The sequence below is a fragment of the Monodelphis domestica genome, chromosome 3 (genome assembly GCF_027887165.1).
Source record: "Monodelphis domestica isolate mMonDom1 chromosome 3, mMonDom1.pri, whole genome shotgun sequence".
In the NCBI taxonomy this organism is placed as follows: Eukaryota; Metazoa; Chordata; class Mammalia; order Didelphimorphia; family Didelphidae; genus Monodelphis; species Monodelphis domestica.
Window position 1 is genome coordinate 435,921,712 of NC_077229.1, and position 21,553 is coordinate 435,943,264.

Sequence of the window (21,553 nt, forward strand, 5' to 3'; positions counted from 1 at the left end):
TTTACCCTACCTCTATTTTACAGGGGAGGAAACTGGGACTCAGAAGAAGTCAATTGGATTAGCTAAAGGTCACATAAATAATGAATAGGAAGGAGGTATTCGCACCTGAATATTCAGACTCCAAATCACTACTTTAAGTTCCACAAACAATAATTGGAATGTCTCTCCTAACATGAGATGAAGACCCCTGAGAGTTACCATACTTGGGAATGTGAATGATGGAACCCATGGTCTTACCTGTAAGATATTGTATCCACAGCTGGAGTTTACTAGGATTTGGGAGAATTGATTCTTCAGCAGTAAATCTCAGCCCATGTAAGACCAAAGGTTCTTCTTGCAAGAGAATCAGCCACCCTTTCCCTGCCCCTAGTCTCTCTATAGTCACTGGGAGATGAGAGAATGAACAATATGGCCAATATTTGAATACAATTGAAGTGAGCTTTATTAAACCCTAAAGATTAATCAGGGTTTCTCCACTTGAAGGACCTAGCAAAGAATTGGAAATTAAAGAGATGGCCATCCATTGGGGAATGGCTCAATAAGAAGTGGTATGTAATTGTAATGGAATGCTACTGTGCCATAAGAAATCACAAGCAGGATGATTTCAGAAAAGTATGGAAAGGCTTACATGAACTGAGACAAAGTGAAGTGAGAACCAGAAGAATATCGTACCCAGCAACAGCAATATTTTTTGATGAACAATGGTGAACGACCTAGTTATTTTCAGCAATACAGTGGTCAGTGATCTAAGACAATCCCAGAGACTCATGAGAAAAAATTCGCTTTCAGAGAAAGAACTGGTAGAATATGAATGCTGACCAAAACATACTATATTTCATTTTCTTTCTCCTCCTCCTCCTCTTCTTCCTCCTTCTCTCTTCCACAAAATGACCAATATGGAAAAATAATTTACCTGATTGTACATGTAAAATCCATATCAGACTACTGTCTCAGGGAGGAGGGAAGACTGGGAGGGAGAGAGAGAGAACTTAGAACTCAACATTAAAAAAAATTAATATTAAAATTATTTTTACATGTAATGGGGAAAATACAATATATTTTTAAAAGAATCTCTATAACCCTCCCAAAATGAATGATTCTAGGGACTATGTCAGTAGTCCAAGCTGAATGAAGAGAAATGGGCAACTCAAGGCTTCTTAGGATGGTGGAAATCATAATATAAACATATGTTCCCCACTTTTGCCAGGTCTTCAGCCTTTCCTCCTGTTAGCTATTCGCTAAAGTCTAAAGTCAGATGTAGATTTTCCAATACCAACAATTCCTTTCCTGGAAACAAAGGTCAGATGCAGAAAGTTAGGGTTGACCTGCCAGGTTGGGCTCAAGAATACAATATTATGGTTGTGATGATTTAGAGTAAGATGCAGTGGGGGGAAACTGAAAATGAATCTCAGGATGAGAGTTTGAATCCCAACTCTGTTATTTACCTTACTACATATGTAGTCTTGAATAAGTAAGTCTTCTAGCTTCTCTGGGCTATAGTTTCTTCCTCTATAAAATGGGAGTGTTGTGTTTAATGACCTTCAAAATCCCTTTCATTTGAGAATCCGTAGTCAATGAAGCTAAAAATGAAGAACTTTTCAATTTTTAAATCATAGAACTCCCTTCCTGCTTTGACAAGTAATAAAAGGTTTACTTTCTCTTTAGGCTGAAATAAAAAATTTGAACATTACAAATGGCTGAAAGTCACATTTCTTGGGACCCAAATATTAAATAAAAATGGCAATAAGAAAATTGAACTTTTCAACATGTCACATTGTAGTACCATCAAACTGATTCATATTATTAAAGAGAGGGGACAAATTAGATTGTCCTCATCACTTCATTTGTAGCTGAGGTCCTACTGGCCAATTCTAATGACATTGATGGATTTATTAAGTTTTTAATCAGTGCATACACATTTCTTCTCTGATATTTTGAAATAGATTCATAAGTTTGAATCAAAAGCAAAATGTTAGTCATAAATTCTGAGTCTGACAAAAACATGCCTGAGGTTTTAATTTTTGATATTACATTTTCCTCTTCAGAAATGGCATTCTAATTATTAGTCTAGGTTATTAATAAAATCTGTAGTTGATTCATTCTTTTTACTAGCATTCAATTGCTGACACAAAATATGGAGGACAGTCACCTCACAGTCATCTGTATTAATGGAGAAAGTTATAGACACAGTTATTCTCAAATCAAAAGACAGTAATTATTTTTTTTAAAGTGTCTTTGCCATGGGTTTTTTTGTTGTTGTTTCTACATAAACAGAGAGCTCCGTGATTTTCTGGACACTCCAAATTAAATGATGAAGTTACACTGTAAAGACTTGATTTGGGGGGAAAAGAAAGAAGTTAGCTTTCCTCCTCTTACCCTGTAGCATTCATCTCAGCATAATTCTTCCTTATTTCTGGTTCTTTATAGTAGATGGAAAGCATCACCTCAAGAGTGATGAAAGTAGAGCTAAATAAAAGGCTAAATTGTTTTTCCCTCGATTTATACCTTGGTAGAGATTAGGAAATTAAATGTTTTTAAGCACAGTATTCCTTCCACACAGAACTTTCCCTATAGCAGTTTCTATATATTGCAGGTTGGCCTAAGAAATTAATTGGGAATTTGGGGGGAGTTTTTTAGAAGTTGTAGATGACACACAAAGTTTAGCAGATGACAGAGAAGAAGTTTAGAAACTCAGAAAAGCATAAAATGTATGTATAGTATTATGTAATGTTAATATAGTTTATCTTTTAATACCACAAATTTATACAATTTCTTTTATTATAAACACCCCATAAAAGAAAAAGAAAAAAGTTAGACTTCTTTGGTATGATGGGAGGGCCAAAATTTTTACAAGGCCTTCATAAGGGTGCCATGCCCCTAATCCCCTCAATGTGAAGTGATGCCTGTATTTTTTTTAACCCTTACCTTCCATCTTAGAATCCATACTGTGTCTGTTCCAAGGCAGAAGAGTGGTAAGGGCAAGACAATTGGGAATAAGTGACTTGCTCAGAGACATACAGCTAGAAAGTATCTGAGATCAGATTTTAACCCAGGACCTCCCATCTCTGGGCCTAGCTCTCTCTATTCATTGAGCCACCCAGCTGCTCCTAAGTATTTTGTTTTAAAAAGTTTTTCCTGACTTATATGAACTAATGCAGAGTAAAGTAAGCAGAGTCAGAAAAATAATATACATATTACCTTCAGCAATGTGTAGTGTGTGTGTGTGTTGCTCATGCAGGGTTTGTGTATGGACATGTAGCCATTTAGATTTGGCTCAGAAGAAGGCATGAATATTTATCTCTGGTCTCCTCTAGGACGTTGGGGCCACTCTGCTCCCCTCAGAGAGGAGATAACAAATAGAATAGTCTGTCTGCCTCTCTCCCAAAGCAGAGTGTCCCAAAAGTCTTAGTGTGGTTTTAGGAATTACTGTTGCTTTCAAGATCAAGAATAAAACATTCTAGCATTAAAAAATTCTTCAGAAACTAGCCCTCTCCTACCTTTCCAGGCTTATTATACCTTACTCTTGTAAAGATTAAAATTTAGGAATATGGGGAGACAGGTAGAAATTAGTTTCTCTCTGCAAGGAGTATTATATTTTTTAGAGGTTTATTAAGGATTAAGGATTAAAGAAAATGCAGGATAAGGAAAACGTGCCTAGGCCAGAGGCCTAGACGAGACCTCACCTACATTATGGAAAGAGCCACATCTGACCCAAAACGGAAGTCCAAAAGAAGACCCCAAAAACCTTTGCCACCAGCTTAAATCCTTCCTCGATCTCGGCCCATCTCAGAATTCCCGTGAGATTACAAAGCATTTTGGGGAAGTGGAGCAAAGGCTTGTGGGGATTGTAGTCCTGTATTCGAGTCTATTTTTTACACTCCCCACACATATATTCTTCAGTTCAATGACACTGACCTTTTAGCTATCCCTAGAATCAGACACTCCAGCTTGACTGGGCACTTTCTCTGGCTGTTCCCCATGCCTAAAATACTCTCCCACCTTTCTTCCTCTCTGGCTTCCTTTTTTAAAAAGATATCTTATTTGTCCAATTCCATGTAATTGCAATTTTTCACCTACATTTTCTGAAATGATAAGATCCAGATTTTCTCCTTCCCCCTTCCCAGAGATGATAAGCAATTTGATCTGGGTGATACATGCATTATCATGCAAAACATATTTCCATATTGTTCACTATTGTAAGAGAATATTCATATAAAATCAAACTGCCCAAATCAAAACCTAGATCAACTAAAGTAAAAAATAGTAAGCTTTGACCTGCATGCCAACTCCATCAGTTCTTTTCTCTGGAGGTAGATAGCATTCTCTGTCATAAGTCCTTCAGAATTGTCCTGAAACTTTGTATTGCTGAGAGCGGCAAAGTGTTTCACATTTGATCATACCACAATATTGCTGTTACTGTGTACAATGTTTTCCTGGTTCTGCTTATTTCACTCTGAATCAGTTCATGTAGCGCTTTCGAGCTTTTTCTGAAGTCATCCTGTTCATCATTTCTTATACTTGGCTTCTTTTAAATACCAAAATCTTCAACCCCACTTCATTTTAGAGCCTCTCCTCTATTAATTATTTCCCATTTATCCTTTGTTTAGTTTGCTTTTTATATATTTGTTTGTAAGCTCTTTGAGGGCAGGGATTGTCTTTTTGTATTCTCAGTGCTTAGCACAGTGTCTAGCATATAATAGGTGTTTATTGATTGATCAATTAATTAATTAATAGTTTAAGGCCCATACTAAGACTTTTGAGTCACCCTGTGTTGTTTGTTAATCTAGGGCAGTGATGACAAATCTTTTAGAGACAGCCCTTTCACCCCCACCCCCCAAATAGAGGAGGGAGGAATCACTTCCATTGGGCTGTTGGGCAGGGGGAGGGGTGGTAGGGGTAGTGATGGTGATGGGAGAAAAGTCCTCATGTCCTTGTGGAGAGAGGGAAGACAGCAGCCCCCTCTGGTGTGTGGGTCATCCAACACGGATCTAGAGGAAAGAATTTTTAGGTTCAAGCTACTTTCCTAATCACTACCCCTCAACAAGGAAAGAGGAGCCCAAACAGTATGCATTGTCTTCCTCCCCACCAAATTCTACTTACACAAGGACTACATACAGTGAATAGAAAATAAACCTTTTCATCCAAGTTGATAGCAAACAAAAATCATACAAGTGACAGATAAAAATGTGCCACAGAGTGAAAGTTCTTCCACTGAGTGCAAAGTATCTCAGGTCAAGGGAGAGAGTTCCAGCTCTTATGCAAGGGAAAATTCTCCTCAGTCTCTAGGGTGTTAAGTTGGTGATAGAGACATGATCAAGGAGCTGGCTCTTCCACATATTGGCTTCTTCCCAGAACCATTATTTCCCTTCAAGAATTTATCTTCAAAGAAAATCTAGATCTGCATGTCTTTTTTTTTTCCTTCCTAGATGCCAGAAAGCCAATAAAATTCTCATTTATCTCAATATTTCACTAACTTTATTCCTCATAAAGATATTGGGAATTGAGTAACCACCATAAAGAAAGTCTTATTCAAATGATCATGAGCACAGAGTTACCAACATAAACAGAAAAAAAGTCACCACCAGCAGCAGCAAAAAAACTAAGAACTGTGTGATTATATTGACCAAGACTGGACCCAGAGAGGAGTTGATAGAATTCGCCTTCCTCTTTGCTTCAAAGAAGTAGTGGACAGTGGATGAAGAATGTTTCATATACTATCATACTTGGAGGATATTTTCATTGATTTTGCTGAGCTGCTTTTTAAATCTTTTATATCTTTATTACAAGAGATGTTTTGCTGGGTGGGGAAAGGAGACAGGCACATTTACAAATGAATATGATATAAAAGTAAAAGTCATAAATATTAACAAAACAAAATGTAAAAAATGGAACAAGGGACGCATCTTTTCATCTGAGTCTTGTTAAATTTCAGTCTGTATAGAGGAGCAATGTTAAATCACCGTTGGTAATAATGACAGCTGGGAAAAAGCTGAATTAAGTGAGAATATAAACAAGAAATAGAACAAGATCTGCTACTATCCCTCTCAGATAATTGAGAATTGTCCTGAGATCATTCAGTCTTAAAGGCAGTTATGAAACCTAATGGATTTAAGGTTGATGAGCTATAGCATTACTAAGAAAATATCACATATGTTCTCGTGACCATTTGGACTCAAGGTTTTCAATATGTTTCCTAGGATGGAATTAGCTACAGTATTGGTTTGTGTGTTCCTGATTCTTGCACTGAAGATGATGTAACTCTGATGACACGAGTAGGTAAGACAAAAAATAATACCTACTGATTTATAGTCTTGGGGGTGGTGAGTATAAAATTGGGTGCTCTTCTCTAGAGTGGAGGGACAGTTCCTTCAGTAATGAATTAGCCCTTCAGAAAGGAAGAGGTGCAGAGCTAACTGGGTTAAGGAGGGAGGACAAGTGAAAGGAGTGGGGAGACAAATATTAGTGTGGTAACTCTCTTTATGTAGTGTTTTAGGGTTATAAGTACTTCCCTTATAAAGGAGGGGGCTCCAAGTATTAACAGCCAGGTTCAACTAGGTTGAAAATAACGATGGTCCTCAAACTTGTCACTTAGAGAGGAGTCTACCCAAAGCCTGTGAAGACTTCTCCTGGCAGAATGGGCAGAAGAGAACAATTTGTTCTTATGATAAATGGAGGTGACCAAAGCAGGCATTGTGGAGGGCACCAGACATTAGACATTGGAGAGGCCAAAGTCATCCACTGCATCCTGGGCCACTCACCAGGCATTCTGGACTTGGATTCCGGAAGAGAGGCTGATGACTTTGTGCATCTCTGCCTCACTTAAATGCAATTCTTGTGCAAGTTAAGACATTACCCCATGATGTCAGTGGTCCTTTTCAAAAATGAAGGATAAACAACAGCCCCAAGCAATGGAAATTCAAGAAATTATAGCACTCAGGAACAATAATGAAGACAGAGAGACCAGAAGCAACTGAGTCTAGTAAGAGACTTCTTTCTAAATGGATACAAGGAGACAGGGGTAAAGGTGGAAATCTGGTAGATGTAACAGTGAAGAGATAGATAGCGAGTACAATATTCCTTTCACTTTTGGGGGTTGGAGACACAGGATCTCCATGAATTTTTGGCCTTCCCCAAAGAAGTCTGAATTTTTTCTTTTATGGGGTATTGGCAGTACATAATTGTTAAGTAAAAATACTATGTGAAAAAGAAAATTTTAAATATGGAATAAATATGAAAAAATGTTAAATGAAACAAATTTGAAGAAAATAGTACTGAATAAACTGCATATATAACAAAAGACATTTTTAAAGATACTCTTTGAAATTCCCTACATAAATTCTTATGATGACCCACCATATATCAAAATTGTGATGGGGAAAGTCATGATGTGGATGAGATACCTGTACTGTGGATAGGACCTGGGGACACCCTGCCTACTGTTTTTTTGTTTGTGTGGGGAACTATGTTAAACATGGGAAAGCATATAAGGGTGGTAGAGGATGATGTGTTGGGGCCAAATCAAGAGCTAGAAATGAGAGGAAGGTAAACTCTATAGTTTCAGAAAGAGAAGATACCACAGGGGAGTGGGTGAAGTAGAAGAGGGAAAGATTGAAAAGGATGGAAAGGAAAGAGGCCTTTCTTTGGAGGTGAGGATGAATTATAGATGAATTATAGATGCTCCTATGGGTGAAGAGAAAGTAAGGGAGGTGAAGACTTTATAGTGGATTGGAGCTGGGGGATTTGGAAATGTTAAAGCTTTGTCTCTCTCAAATCAGACTAAGTTTTATTACCTTTCAAAATCTCTCACAGTAGAAAAAAAGAACTTTAAAAAAAATTCTTTTATTTTTTAAAATAATTTTATTTAAAAAATATTTTTCCATGATTATATGATTCATGTTTTCTTCTTCCTCTCTTCCCTCCCCCCTCCCAGCAATTCCACTGGGTTATACATGTATTATCACTCAAAACCTATTTACATATTATTCATTTTTATAAAAGAGTAATCTTTTTTCAAATCTTTTTAAGTATGATTTTATTTTTTAAATATAGAAAAAGGAACTCTTCAGTAGAACCAACAAAAAGGAAGAGATGTATCCATAATATGCAATGCTCTGAATTTATAAAGAAAATCTAGTGACTTATTAGCTGATGATCCTATTTACATTTGATGTTAGGTTTTAGAAGAAACTGTGAACCGAACCACATATTTTCTCAGTAGCTCTTAAAAAGAATAAATTTCATTTAAATAATGAATTTTCAGTCTCTGCTGCCTACTAATGCCCTATCTTTTCCACCCTCAAAAAACCCTTCACTCAACCTAACAATTCCTTCAAGCTATTGTCCTTCCCTTCTCTAGCCAAATTCCTAGAAAAAGCTTTCTGTTATCATTGTTTCAACTTTCTCTTCTCTAATTGGCTTCCCAACTCCTTGCAATATGGCTTCTGCCCTTATCACTCCACGGAAACTCTCCTAACCAGTTTTCAAACTTTTTGACCTTTCCCTCAGTCTTCAGCTTTCTTAACTTTCTGCATCTGTTGATACTGTTGACTATCTTCTCCTCCCACACATCCTCTCCTGCCTCTGCTTTTGTAACTCTGCTCTCTTGGTTCTCCAGCCTATTTGTCTTTTCAATCTCAGCCTCCTCTGCTGGTTCATCATCCATGTCATGTCTGAAACTGGTGGCACAGAGTATCTAGGTGGATAGAAATACTGGACAAGCTGGTCTTTGGTTCCCAGAAATTAAACAGTTGAAATGTTCCTGTGTACTTGAAATGAGATGTTAGCTTGACCTGCTGACATGTCCTGATGCTTTTTTTTACAAAAAGAAATGATCTGATTTTTAATTTAACTTAGGGCAGAATTCTTGTTAATACTAAAGAAAGTTAATCTCTTTGCACTGTTAAATAAAAGTCTAGGGGAGGGTTGGAAGTGGGTAGCTGAAGGGTGAATGTGTATGTGAAAGATTAAAAAGGATTACAAAAAAGGAATTCTTTCTCACAGGATCAAATCTTATCAGTTACTATTAGTTTATAATAGAAGCCTGAAACTTAGAGCATGAGTGGGTGTGTTCTTCATGGTGGGTTATACAGAGCACATGCAATATTTTCTGCTGGTTTGGGGGATTAAGAGGCTGGTGCTATTCAGTGATGGGGAGTTTCCTGGTTGGGTTTGGAGCTAGAAGTACTGATGAAGTCCTCCATGGCAGGCTCAATGATCATTTCTGTGCATATGACATAATCTCTCTCTCTGTCTCTCTCCCTCTCTGTCTATCTCTGTCTGTCTGCCTGTCTCTCTTTCTCTCTGTCAGTCTGTCTCCTGAGATTCGTTCTGCTAACCTACCTCTCTTCATAACTCCCTTATTTCTTTTGAGGGCACTTTCTTAGTCTAGTTATTCAAGTTTGAAACCTTTGAGTCATCCTTGATGTTTTGCTCCAACTCACTCCTCATATCCAATTAGTTGCCAAAGGTTGACCATTCTCTTCTACATGATCTTTTCTATCACTCTTTTTCTTCCTCACATGGCCATACTCCTAGTCCAAGCCTTCATCATTTGTCACCTATAAGATTTGCAATAGCTTCTTAACTAGTCTCCTGATAGGTGCCATAGTAGATAGAGTGCCAAACTTGGAGTCAGGAAGACTTGAGTTCAAATCCAGACGCAGAGGATATTCAGGTGCTATGTGACCTTGGGAAAGTCATTTAACCCTGTTTGCCTCAGTTTTCTCATTTGCAAAATGAGTTGTTGAAAGAAATGGCAAATTACTCCAATGTCTTTGCCAAGAAAATCCCAAATGGGGTCATGAAGAGTTGGACATGACTGAAATGATTCAGCAACAACATATGTCAGGCAATGTGCTGTGTGCTTGAAAATATCTTATTTGATCCTCACAACAATCCTGAAAGGAAGGTATTATTATTATTACCTTCTTTTACAGTTGTGAAAGCCAAGGTTAACAGAGGTTAATTAAGTGGTTTGCCCTTGGTCAGAAAGCTAGGAAGTATCTTGAGGCCTTATATGAACATAGATCTTTCTGACTCTAGAACCAGAGCTTTTTCTACTGTACCACCTAGCTGCCTAAAGCATGTTGACTTCTGACCCAGCCTATCTTTCCAGACTTTATTATTCCTCATCATATACTCCATGTTCCAAACAAACTGAATGCCTTTTTGTTCCTCTAACATTTCAATCCATCTGTCTCCATATGTTTGCATATATCAATCCAGGAGTGCATTGGAGCCAGCTCAAACTCTTTTGGGAAAGCAGGTTATTAAATTTTCATTGTTATCATTTATACCTTGGAAATCAGCCAGCACCACAAATCAGGGCTTGATTTTTATTGTTTTGTTAATTGTCTAAAGAAAATGTTAGCAATGTAGATTGAACTTGAAAGTGTATCATGTATACTTTTTTCCCCTGGGAAAGTGGGATGCACTCTGGAATGCACTCCCTCCTGTTTATGGTATCTCTAGCTGCTTCTTTCTTTCTTAGTTTCTTTCTTTCACTTTCTTAGTTTCTTTCTTTCTTTCTTAGTTTCTTTCTTTCTTAGTTTCTTTCTTTCTTTCTTTGTCTCTTTCTTTCTTTCTTTGTCTCTTTCTTTGTCTCTTTCTTTCTTTCTTTCTTTGTCTCTTTCTTTCTTTCTTTCTTTCTTTCTTTCTTTCTTTCTTTCTTTCTTTCTTTCTTTGTCTCTTTCTCTCTCCCTCTCTCCCCCTACTCCCTCTTCTTTTATGTTCTATTGTAAAATCACACCTAAGACAGAAGGGTAAATGGGTTAAAAAACTTGCCCAGAGCTACACAGCTAATAAGTGTCTGAGGCCAAATTTGACCTCAGGAAGAGGAGTCTTCCTGACTCCAAGCCCATGACTCTATCCATTGTACCACCTAGCTGCCCAGTAGTAAGACTACTAAGTAGTAGTCTTAACTCTTGTAAGAGGGAAGAATATGCAAAAAGAAGAAATGGCAAAAGAGAGAAATTAGATCCAGTGAAGCAAGAAGCAGCCCATGTGAGGGAAGGGCAGAAAAGAAGTGACCCAGAATTCTAGGGAAAGAACAGAGGCTGAGGGGGAACTCAGAAACTGCCACTTCAACTGGATTCCTTCAGCTGAGAGCCTGACAAGAAGGTCTCAAAGGCTGGGGATTCCCCTTTGGACACCAAAGGCTTTCCTAGCGATCCCTGGAAGCTTCTGCTTAACTCAGCTCAACATAGTAGATTGGACTTTGAGAAAAGCTGAGGAACTTCCCTCCAAGGCTGTTCTCCACCTCTCTTTCCCCAATTATCCTGAACTTTAGCAATAAACAGATTAGCTCAAGAATAGGGACAACCAGCAACGGACCGGAAAAGGGGTCAAGGCTTAGAGCTTGGACCCCCCAATATTTTTTGGGGGGGATCAGACTGCCAGTCTTTAAGGATTCCTGTCACTCACTTTCCTTATCCAACCCTTTTATTTCCTCTTCGTTAAGTGATTCTCCATTAAAGAGTTACTGTAAAGATCAGGTCTGTCTACTTTCTGAAATCAAAGAAGGGGACTAAAGATATAGGGAGAATCATATCTCTTTCCCAAAGAGAAGGATAAGCTCAAGACTGGGGTTGGGGAGTGAACCAGATTTCAAAGGGAAAGTAGGGGTTGGGGTATTGGGAGGATCCAGAGACAGAAAAGTCTATCCTTCCTCTCAACAACAGCTAAGACCAAGAAAGGAGACAGTGAGTCATTTCTCTAAACCCTCTCCTCCAGTCCTTAACCTCTACCTCCCAATCCAAATCTCTGAGGAGATAAACCCTGTCCCTCAGGGAAACAAACTGAGGTTGTCTTCACCAAAGGGAAGAGAGGGGAAGATCAACCTCTTCTCCCCTCTCAGTCTCTCAACCCCTTCTCTCCTCCTCATTCAATTCACCAATGTATGGGGGAGTAATCTCCCATAAGGGCCCTATATTGCACTCTTAAAAGTAAGAGAATTTTTTTTTTCATGTGAAATCACCTTGAAGTGACTTAAGGTTTTTGTTATTGAGGGTGGTAGTTTTTTGGTTCTGTTTTGTTTTTTTAAGATTTCAGAGCTAGCACTCTATCCATTACATTTAGATATAGATTTATATAGAGAACTATTTACAAAGTACTTTACATAATGATCCCATTTGGCAGACATCTTACTTGTTGTCTAGTTCAATTTTGCAAGTAAGTAATCACCTAATATTCTAGAATGTGAAGACCTGGGAAAAGCAAAAGGTGGTTTGCAAAGAAGAAAATTAAGGCTCAAATGCAAGGAAAATCTACCTAACAATTTGTTATCCAGACATACAAGTGACTGGATGGGGATTAAAGTGGGTTCCTTTTCCCTGGAGATCTTCTAGCCAAGATGTGATGACCACAGACTGGTGGGATTCTTGCTCAAAAACAGACAGCCTCTGCCTCTGAAGTTTCATTCAGTTCTGGGATTTGGTGGTTCTATAATTCTGTAACATTAGGGACATTCAAATTTTCAACTATATAATTGTCTAGTACAATGCCTTTTTTTTTTAAAGATAAGAAGGCTGAAGGTCAGAAATAAAGTAATTTGTCCAAGGTCACACAGCTGATAGGTTGCTGACCTGGGAATCTATTAAGGAATGCTATCTCTAGGTACAAACACTTTACATTGAAATTTAGGAGGATGTAAGAGAAGTATGAGGCCGGTAGGTAGTACAGCAGATAGAGAACTGGATCTGGAGACAGGAAGCCTCATCTTTCTTAGTTCAAATCTGACCTCAGACACTTATCAACTGAGTAATCCCAGGAAAGTCACTTAGCCCTGTTTGGTTCAATTTCCTCGTGTGTAAAATGATCTGGAGAAGGGAATGGTAATCCATTCCAGTATCTCTGCTCAGAAGACCCCAAATGGAGTCATGAAGAGTTAGACAATGATTGAAAAACAGCTAACAACAGCTCCTCATGTATAAAGTGAGCTAGAGGAGGAAATGACAAACCACTCCAATACCTTTGCCAAGAAAGTCCAAAATGGAGTGAAATAGAGTTCAACATGCATGAAACAACTGAACAACTAGAGACATCTCTCGAACTTCAGACACTTTCTCCATCAAAGATCTCTTGACTAGCATAGAAAGAGGAAGAAAAAGAACTATGGGATTTGTTTAAAGAAGGTCTGGTTCTATCTAAATTTCACTGGATTCTCTCAGAGGGTCATGGAACTCCCAGATCTGATTTCTAATCAAGTTTGTCTTCTTTTCCCCAATTCTGGACTTCTCTGGATTCATAGGAATCAGTCTGACTCAATCATTGATACTAGTTAGCTTGAAGTCAATGTAGGCTTCTTAGGTCTAGAGCAGACCTCATCTGAACCCTTTGGTGTGGTCTCAAAAGCTTCCCAAACTGTTCTGGATTCCCCCATGTCTTTTGTAAATGCCCAGTGTTTTTTTAAGTGATACTTGCTGAGTCATAAGGTATGTGTGGTCATACTGCCTGGCACTGTTGGGAAACTCCATGGTGAAGTCATTTTGCAATGACCCAGCCTGGAATTTTCATAGGAATAAGGACAAGGAGTACCATTTGTGTTACTTGGGGGTGGAGTTGCTAAGTTTCAGGAGGTAAATGATTTGACCAAATTGGCCCAGCTCATCAGCAGTAGAGGACATGTCCAGAAATCAGACTTCCCACCTCCTACTTCCAAGCAGTAATGCTTCAGATTTCTGCCCTAAGAGAGCTGCCTCCAAATTACTGTAATTCTGTAGGAGTCTGGATCCTGGGATAATTGAGATAACCTTTGTTGTAACTTGCTTTGGCATCTGGCTATGAGGCTGAGGTATGAGGTAGAGCCAGAGAGGTTTTCAATTTAAACTGAGTGATAGGGAAAGCTAAGTAGCACAACAGATAGAGCACCAGACCTGGAGTTTGGGAGGACATGGGTTCAAATTTGAGCTCAGACACCTCCTAGCTTTGTGACCATAGACAAGTCCGAGCCCTTGCCACTCTTCTGTCTTAGAGTTAATACTAAGACAGAAGGTAAGGGCTTTCAAAAAAAAAAAATTAACAGAATGATGGCTTTTCAAGCTGCTCTTAACTTGTACTCTTTGGGAACTGAAGACTCAAGCATGAGGGAAATGTGCTACTTTCTGAAATCATGGAATAGAATGGACATTTAATCAGGGTCCATAGAGATACTCTTTGTTCTTTAATTTAATTTAAATTTAATTTAATACTGTGGTTTTACAGCTATTGTGATTTTGGGGGGGGGGTCTGGATCTGTGATTTCACCAAAGGATAATGTGGTTTAAAGAGACGGACAGCCTCAGAGTCAGAATGACCTGAGTTCATGTCATGCATATGACACATGCTGACTGTGTAACCCTAGGAAAGTCAATTAATCTCTTAATGCCCTCCAACTACTTCTCTAAGACTACAAATTACAGGCAAAATCAAGTGGAAGAAGTTTGCACACCAAGGATTCCATACCCATAACATACAAAGTTCTAAACAAGGATTTTCTTTGTTTTAATGATTTTTCAGCAGTAAATTTATTTCACTAAAGGAAATAGTTTATCAAAATTACTGTTGAGTAGATTAAAAACCTCATTTTAGACATTTCTGAATGGCTAATTACAAATAGTATTTAAAAATTTAAATCACACTCTTTCCTTCAAAACATAACCACCAAACTAAAAAATCTTTAGGTACACAGATAAAATAAATGCCATTTCTTCCAAATGTCAAGGCTTTTTTGTTTTCTTCTCCCAAGTGAGAAGAAATCTATGTTATTTTTACTAAGAGGTGAATGACCAATATTATCTGTATATGTATATACATGTGTGTTATCTAAATAAGGATTTTCAAAATGTTCTCCATTGTTTGAAATTCAGAAAGGAGAGGGCTTCATGAGCACTTGGAGACTTGGGGGGAAGCCAGGGCTATCACCCTGATAGCCCTGTATTGAGACTGAGTATGGGAGTGGGTATGATCTGGGCACTGTCACCATGAAAACAAGAGCAGGGGAGGGAACACTGAGAAGCCAAAGCAAAGACTGCTGCCAAGCTACATGGAGCCAAACCAGAAAAGGGCATAGTGTGACTGGGGCCATTTCTGCCACTGAGCCCAGAACTGGAGATGTTCTGATGTTCTCTCTCTGTCTCTCTCTCTCTCTCTGTCTCTCTGTCTCTCTCTCTCCTTCTCTCTGTCTGTCTGTCCCCCCCTCTTTCTCTTTCCCTCTCCCCCTCTCCCCACAAGAAAAATGAGTTTGTTTCCTGATATCTGTTTGTTGAGATTTGGTCTTACTTTCTGTTGTGCTATTATTCTAAAACCATTTATCTAAGACAAAAATGTGGTTAACCATTGAATTGCTGAGCTGTGTGTTTCATTACTTAAATGCAGCTGAGAAGCCAAAGTGGAAGGTGGTCAAATATAACAGCCTAGAGAGGGACCATCTACTCCTACTCTTAAGTCAAATTCCTCCTACCAAACACATTCAGTTGCTGTATGTAAAGTGAAGAGTGTGGACTAGAAGACCTCTAAGGTCTCTTCCAGTTCTAAATCTATGAAAGGGAAGGGAATATCCATTTATAAGGTGCTTCCTATAGAACAGACAAGAATATTGCAGGCTAGGTCCCTTTATCATACCCATTTTATAGTTAAGGAAATTGAGGCAAAAAGAAGTTAAATGACTTAATCAAGATCACATAGTTATTTAGTGTCTGGATTTAAATTTAGGCCTTCCTTATTCCAGGCCCAGCATTCTGTCCACTGCATCATCTAGTTCCCCGATCTTAAAAGGACTTATCATCAATGGATCAGTAGCAGGGGCACCCAAATGAATGCATTCATAGATGCTTAAAGCATTAAAAAAAGTTTTAAAAACAATCAAATGAGATTGAAGATAGGCAAGCACCTTGAAAAGCATAAAGGCTTAAAGAACTCTGAGGATGCTCATATCTCATACCTATCATGTAGGCAAAGTTGCCCAGAAAAGGAAAAGGAAAAAATGTTGGAGGGGCTGTGGAAAAACAGGTCCACGAATGCACCTCTGGAAGCTGTGAATTGGTCCAGCTATCCTGGAAAGCAATTTAGAATTATATCCCCAAGCTACTAAATTGTGGTAGAGCTGTCATCCAGCACTAATACCCCAAAGAGAGAAAGGATAAGGACCCACATATGCAAAAAATATTGATAGTGGCTCTTTTTATAGTGACAAAGAATTTGAAATGAAGAGAATGGGGAATGGTTGAATCAATTATGGCATAAGACTATAACAGAATACTTTGTGCTATAAGAAATAATGAAAGAGATAGTTGCAGAGAAATCCTGGAGGACTTATATGAACCGATATAGAATGAAATGAACAGTACCCGGAGAACAATTTATACTCTAACAATAACAGCTGAAAAGAAAAACAGCTTTGGAAGATGTAAGACTTCCTATCAACAGAATGATTGGCCATGATTCCAGAGTGCTTCTGCTGAAGCCAGACAGAATGAGATGCACATTTTTGGACATGGACCATGTCAGGATTTGTTTTGCTGAACTACTTAATTTGTAAAATGTAAATTTACTTATCAATTTGTTTGTTAGATTAAAATATCCTCATAACTTCCTTCTTCTCCTCCCCCCATCAGATAAGGTATCATTTGACAAAAAAAGATATATGCACATCTAAAACTATGTCTTATTTCTATTTATTACTTCTCTCTGGAAAAGAACATTCTTCTAAAAATTATTTCTGTAAAAGGTTTATTCAGCAGGTGGGGAAGCAAGGAGGAAAAAAATGCTTGACCACTGATAAAATAAAATTTAATTTAAAAAGGAAAGTATAAGGTGTTATAAGGACAGAAAGCCTCCAGAGAAAGAACTGTTAGTGTCAGACAGATGTGGATCAAAGCATACTATCTTTCACTTCATTGTATTTATGGTTTTATTTTGGGGTTACAACAATAACCAATATGGAGGTGTGTTTTACATGATAAAAAAATTTTTTTTAGATAGAGAAAACAGAAAGCATCATTATTAATAATTCTCTTCTCTTTTGGCAGATCTTTTAAAATTCAGGAATATCTCATTTATAGCTCCTCCGCTAGACTTCTTTTTAAATTCAACCTCCTCAGCTAGGCGTACTGCCAGATGTGCACCCAGACTTCCCCCATTTGATGCATTTACTGGTCTGTGTCTGTGAGTATAAAAGCCTTGGTCTGACTAGTAAAGTCGTATTTCATGGGGATCCTTTCAAGCTTTAAAGTAAATAGAATTGACTTCTCATTTATAGAATGGCTCTGAGATAATGTATGGCTTCTATTTTGAAAAATCGGAGTTTAGTCCAAGCAAGGCAAAAAGAAAAAACACCTAAGATGGTTTAGTGCCATAGTGGGAGAGTTGACTTTATACCCCAGGATTCCACTGTCTCCAGTTGTAGGGAATCAAAGAATCTTTGAGCTGGAAGAAACCTTAAAGTGTATTCATTCTTTCAACATTCAACAAGCATTTACTAATCATCTTGGAATTGATTCTTCCCACTCCTACTCCATTTTACAGATGAGAAAAACAAGTGGTCTGAAAAATCTTTTAGGTTTCCCTGTCTCAGCCTCTGCTGTCTCTGCCTGCAATTCATTTTTCACATTGCTGCAATGTTATCTCTATTTATGGAGATGCTTATCTCATTCCTCTACTCAAAAGTCTTCTGTAGCTCCCTGTTGCTTGGAAAATTCCAATTCCTCAGGCTGGTATTCAGGATCTTTCAGAGCCTGGTTCCACCATACTTTCCCATCCTTATTTTGTCCTATTCCCTTCCAGGTACTTTATACCTTAGACCAGGGACCTGCAGACGCATGCAGCCCACAATACTCCAGGGTACGGCTCAAACCAAATTAAAATGTAGTTCTTATCAAATTTTAATGTGGCAATGTATTAATAAAAGGAAATATATAAACATGTGGTTTTCTCAGTCAACATGCAGCCCACAGGGATCCTTATGTATGGTTTAGTGGTCTCCATTTCTATTTGAATTGAACATTTTGGCTTTAGCTTAGTCACTTTAAGATACAGAGAGATAGTGCTAGGTCTTCAGGGAGAAAGATCTGAATTCAAATTTGGCCTCAGACACTAGCTGTATAACTTGGGTCAAGTCACATAAACCTCTCTGACTCAGTTTCTTCAAGTGTAAAATTAGAATAATAATAGGGTCTATCTCCCAGAGTTATTACGAGGATCAAATGAGATATTTTAAGATATTTGTACTTAGCACAGTGCCTAGTACATAAATGTGGCTTAATGAGTTTTTTCCAAAACATTTTTTCAAACTTTTTGTTCTTAGAACCCGTTTGTACTCTCAAAAATGAATGAGGGGCCTAAAGAATTTGTGGGGTGTGTGTGTGTGTGGGGGGGGTTATATCTACTGATATTTACTGTTTTAGAAAATCTTAGTATTATTATGAAAAAAAAACATTTTGACCTGATAGCCCCCCATACTTTGAGAAACACTGCCTTAGACAAAATGAAGACCCTGTGCTTCCTCGTGAATTCCCTGCATGTTTCCAGCCCTGCCATTCTGAAAGGAAGCATAACTTAGTGCTAAGCAGGGGTCTAGAAGACCTGGTCTCAAATGATGCCTTAAATATTCAGTGATTCCATGACCATGAGCAAATTACTTCACCTGTCTAAATCTTAGTTCCTAACCATCGAAGTAGATATAATTATGGGCATTATGTTTGTTATTTATCATAAATAATTATGTCCACCTGTAAAGTGGCTATAAAAATAGCACCTGTGTCACAAGGTTGTTTCAGAAAGATGAGATCATATAGGCCTCTGCAAACATAATATATAAATGTGAATTGTAACTGTAATTGCTCATATGGTTCCATGTAGAATATGCTCCCCACTCTTGAGAGTCTAATTCAAATGTCCTCACCTCTAGGAAGCCCCCCTTCATTCTATGTATCATTGATGACTTTTCTCCACTTGGCTATGGACTTTGTTACCAGATGGGTAGTTAGTGATCCTCTGATTAAAGTATAAGCTCCCAAAGGCAATATTGTAGGTGCTTAAGAAATGTTTCAAGAATAAATGGATGGATGAATGAATGAATGAATGGGTGGATGGATGGATGAATGCATGGCACAGAAAGACTTCTACACTGGGAATTAGCAGAGATGAATTAAAATCTTAGCACTGCCTTGTAACTGCCCATTTATTCATGGGATAATCAAAATGTCCCTTCTCCTTGCCAAGGCAAACCACTCTTTGTGTACAAGTGATCTCATTCCCTTCTGTCTTCTCCACCAGATTGCTCTCTCTATCATCTCCACTCTTTCACTTGCTTTCAGCCTCTCCCTGACTACTGGCTCCTTCCTTACACCTATGCATATGCCCATGGTTCCCCCATCCTCCCTCCACCCAGCTATAATCCAATAGTTCTCCTTTTTGTAGCTAAAGTCCTTGAGAAGACCTTCTACAATAGGTGCCTCCATTTCCTATTCTCTCGCTCTCTTGAACTCTCTGCTGTCTGACTTCTGGCTTCCACTCATCATTCCACTGAAATTGCTTTCTCCACAGTTATTGTAAAGCTGGCCCCCTGACCCCTAATGCCCAGGTATATTACATTTCACTCCTTCCTCTGGGTTCTCTGGCGCCCTGAAGGAGATTGGGGAGTGTCTAGGCTCTCTGCTAGTAGCTAAAGCTCCCACTGATGGTGTGTTCTGAAATAACGGTATAGAACTAAAATAATTGTTTCTAGAAAGACACCTGATGATAATGGGATTCTAGTAGGTCAAGGAATGATTGTTTAGGACCAGTATCAGAAGGACACAGGGTTTGGTAAGGCCAACAGGAAAAGCTTACAGGTTACCAAATGCTATGAAACAGGGTTTATTTAAGACAAGGGAAGGAAGGGAAGGGAATTGGGATGATCTGTCTCAAGAATCTAAATAAACCTCCCACCAAATCTAGTTGGTAGTTTCAGAGAGATGGTATCTGCACTGTCAGTTACCTCTCTACCTAAGAGTCCCAGCTCCTATAATACAAGACACTTCACTAACCCCAATCCCCCTTTAGATGGTGATAGAGGTAGTAAGGCTGGAAGCTAAGCAGGAACAGGGCTCAAAGGGAAGGTCTCACTGACAGATGGCTTTAGGTGTCTCAGGCAGCTCTGTAGGAATATCTCTCAGTCAGCATCAACATCATACACAGGAACAGGTAGTTGGCAAGATGGATCACAAGGAAAGCCACAGGGGAGAGAACAGCTAGTTCACCAGGTCCACCCTAGGAGACTAGACAAACCCAGCCTCCTGCCTGACTGTCAGAAAGAAAACCAGTTCTGTCACTTCTCCAGAATTCTGGAGCCTTCCCAGAGGAATTTCTTCCTTTGCAGCATCCCTTCCTGCTCATTTCCTTATCACAGTTCCCTCAGTGTTCCTCTGAACCAGTTCCATTTAACCACAGATAATAGTCACATCAAGGGTATACAATATACAAACAGCTTAGCTTGGTTCCTGTAGAGCCTAGTCCCAGCGAGAAGTCCAAAACCCTCCTCGGGCTCTGGGCCCAGGACTCCCTGGCTTCCCTGCCAAGTTAGCTGGCTGGGACATCTTGCCTGGAATCCTAGTTCAAAGTCACCATTACTGGATGATGATCTGGGTCTGGTGGGGATCACTGCCGGCACCTGAAACTGAGGACAAGTGAGACAATAGAACAAATGCTGCTAAGCCATCAAGTCTTAAAAGAGAGAGAAAAAAAGTTATTCCCTCCCCTGGATCAGTTCAGGGCACTCCCACTGTGGGTGAACTGTGATTTTCACCCTCTGGGAGCAGTAGGAAAGAGATCTAGGAGGAAAGAGAGTCAGAAAAAGAGCGAATGTCTCAGTCTCCAGTTTTAAAACCAGCCCAATCTGGTTAAGCAGCTGGGCAAAATTGATTGCCCATGAAAAGTCCATCCATTTTAGGAGATCTAAGTATGTCCAGGACCATCTCCTCAGGATACCTTTCTAAGCAAGCTGAGCAATCTCTAGAGCAGAGGGTTAAACTCAAATAGAAATGGACATATTGTCTTAGAAAACCATAAATTATCAAATCTATGTTGTATTTTTATTTATTTTGTTAAATATCTAATTACATTTTAATCTGGTTCAGTATTTCTTCAGATTCTGATATCTCTACTCTAAAGGCTAGCCCCCATACACTTAATTGCCAAATCTAATGGGTTTTTCTCCAACTTAATTCTTCACTTCTCTGAAGCTTTGACATTGTGGGTCACCTTCTTTTCTTTCCTTTTTTTTCCCTCTCTAGGTTTTCAGGATACTACTCTTTTCTGATTTTCCTCATATTTATTTGACTGTTCCTTCTCAGAATGCTTTGCTGGACACTCATCCAGGAAATACCTGTTAACTATGGGGATGCTCCAAGACCCCACTCGGAAGGACTTCCTTCTTTTCTCCCTTTCTACCATTTCACTTAGAAATGTCATGGCTTTAATTATGATCTTTATGTCAATGATTCTCAAATGTACTCTCATCCAGTCTAATCTTTCTGCTGACCTCCAGACTCACATCTTCAGATGCCTGCTGGACATTTCCAACTGCATGTCTCATTGATGT

The 21,553-nt window shown here is 38.7% G+C and overlaps 1 protein-coding gene across 1 annotated transcript in view; it reads left to right on the top strand.

The window, feature by feature from the left end:
• LOC100021996 (O-acyltransferase like protein-like) overlaps window positions 1-21,553 on the top strand; it is an 83,126-nt gene that overhangs the window by 20,011 nt on the left and 41,562 nt on the right. Inside the window, exons 3-4 of the mRNA XM_016431629.2 lie at window positions 6,198-6,276; window positions 17,004-17,139. Of these exons, the coding sequence (XP_016287115.1) occupies window positions 6,198-6,276; window positions 17,004-17,139 (215 nt within the window). The remainder of the gene's footprint in view (window positions 1-6,197; window positions 6,277-17,003; window positions 17,140-21,553) is intronic.